Below are 1,990 nucleotides of genomic sequence, written 5' to 3' on the forward strand. Positions count from 1 at the left end.
AGAGCGAGAGAGCAGAGAGAGCGAGACAGAGAAAGAGAGCGAGACAGAGAAAGAGAGCGAGACAGCGAAAGAGAGCGAGACGCGAAAGAAGCGAGACAGAGAAAGAGAGCGGGAACAGAGCGAAAGAAAGAACGAGACGAGAAAGAGAGCAGAGCGAGAAAGAGCGAGCGAAAAGAGCGAGCGAGAAAGAGAGCGAGCAGCGAGAAAGAGAGCGAAGCAGCGAGAAAAGAGCGACAGCGAGCAGAAGAGAGAGCAGAGCGTAGCGAGAAAGAGAGCGAAAGCGAGAAGAGCAGCGAGAGAGCGAAGCGAGCGAGACAGCGAGAGAGAGCGAGAGAGCGAGACGAGAGCGAGACGAGAAAGAGAGCGAGACAGCGAAGAGAGCGAGAGAGCGAGAAGAGCGAGCAGAGAAGAGAGCGAGCGAGCGAGCGAAAGAGAGCGAGCGAGCGAGAAAGCGAGAAGCGAGCGAGAGACAGCGAAGACGAGCAGCGAAGACGAAAAGAGAAGCGAGCAGAGAAGCGAAGAGAGCAAGCGAAGCGAAGAAAGCGAGAAGCGAAAGAGAAGAGACAGCGAAGAGAGCGAGCGAAGCGAGAGCGAGCGAGAAAAGACGAGCGAGAAAGAAAGCGAGAGCAAGACAGCGAAAGAGAAGCAGCGCGAAAGCGAGCGAGACAGCGAAAGAGAGCGAACGAGAGAGAGCAGAGAGCGAAAGAGAAAGCGAACGAGACAGCGAAGACGAGAGAGCGAACAGAGAAGAGAAGCGAGCAAGACAGCGAAAAGAGAGCGAGCAGAGCGAAATAGAGCGAGAGCAGCGAAAGAGAGCAAGAAAGCGAGACAGCGAAAGAGAGCGAGCAGCGAACAGCAACAGCGAAAGAGAGAGCGAAAGCGAGCAGAAAGCGGCAGAAGAAAGCGAGCGAAAGAAAGCGAGCAACAGCGAAAGAGCGAGCGAAAGCAAAGCGAAAAGCGAAAGAAAGCGAGCGAAAGCGAAAAGCGAAAGCGAACAGCAGCGAAAGTGAAGAGCAAGCGAGAAGCGAAGAGAGCGAGCAGCGAGCAGCGAAAGAGAGCGAAGAAGAAAGCGAGCAGCGAAAGAGAGCAAGCGAGCGAGACAGCGAAAGAGAGCGAGCGAGCGAGACAGCGAAAGAAGAGCGAACAAGCGAAGAAGAAAGCAGCGAAAGAGAAAGCGAACGAGCGAAGACAGCGAAAGAGAGCAGCGAAAGCGAGACAGCGAGAAGAGAGCAGCGACAGACAGCGAAAGAGAGCGAAAGCGAGACAGCGAAAAGAGCGGCGAGACAGCGAAGAGAGAGAGCGGCAGAGAGGAAAGCGAAGCGAGACAGAGACAGCGAGAAGAGAGAGCGAGCGAGAAAGCGAACAGAGAAGCGAGCAGACAGCGAAGAAGAGAGCGAGCGAGACAGCGAAAGAGAACGAGCGAGACAGCGAAAAGAGAGCGAGAGCGAAAGCGAGCGAGAAAGCGGAGAGACGAACGAGAGAAAGCGGCGAGACAGCGAGAAGAAAGCGAAAGCGAAGAGAAGAAAGCGAGCGAGACAGCGAAGAGAGAGCGAGCGAGACAGCGAAAGAGAGCGAGCGAGACAGCGAGAGAGAGAGCGAGCAGGAGAGAGCGAGAGCGAGCGAGACAGAGAGAGAGCAGCGAGACGAGAGAGCGAGCGAAAGAGAAGCGAGACAGAGAGAGAGCGAGACAGCAAAGAGAGAGCGAGCGAGACAGAGAAAGAGAGCGAGCGAGACAGCGAGAAGAAAGCGAGCGAGACAGCGAAAGACGAGCGAGCGAGACAGCGAAAGAGCGAGCGAGCGAGACAGAGAGAGCGAGCGAGCGAGAAAGAGAGAGCGAGCGAGACAGCGAAGAGAGAGCGAGCGAGACAGAAAGAGCGAGACAGAGACGAGAAAAGCGCGAGACGAGAGCGAGCGAGACAGCGAAAGAGCAGCGAGAGCGAGCGAAAGAGAGCGAGACGAAAGAGAGCGAGACAGCAGACAGCGAGACGAG

The 1,990-nt window shown here is 56.0% G+C and overlaps 1 protein-coding gene across 1 annotated transcript; it reads left to right on the forward strand.

The window, feature by feature from the left end:
• Window positions 1-469: 469 nt before the first annotated feature.
• LOC135532092 (uncharacterized) lies at window positions 470-1,763 on the forward strand (the record flags this gene model as incomplete). The annotated part of the gene is made up of 4 exons (XM_064959731.1): window positions 470-758; window positions 1,019-1,210; window positions 1,288-1,397; window positions 1,653-1,763. Coding segments are annotated over 4 exons (702 nt in total), but the record flags the coding sequence as incomplete, so codon positions are not given.
• Window positions 1,764-1,990: the final 227 nt, after the last annotated feature.

Source organism: Oncorhynchus masou, unplaced genomic scaffold (assembly GCF_036934945.1).
Source record: "Oncorhynchus masou masou isolate Uvic2021 unplaced genomic scaffold, UVic_Omas_1.1 unplaced_scaffold_17204, whole genome shotgun sequence".
Taxonomy (NCBI): Eukaryota; Metazoa; Chordata; class Actinopteri; order Salmoniformes; family Salmonidae; genus Oncorhynchus; species Oncorhynchus masou.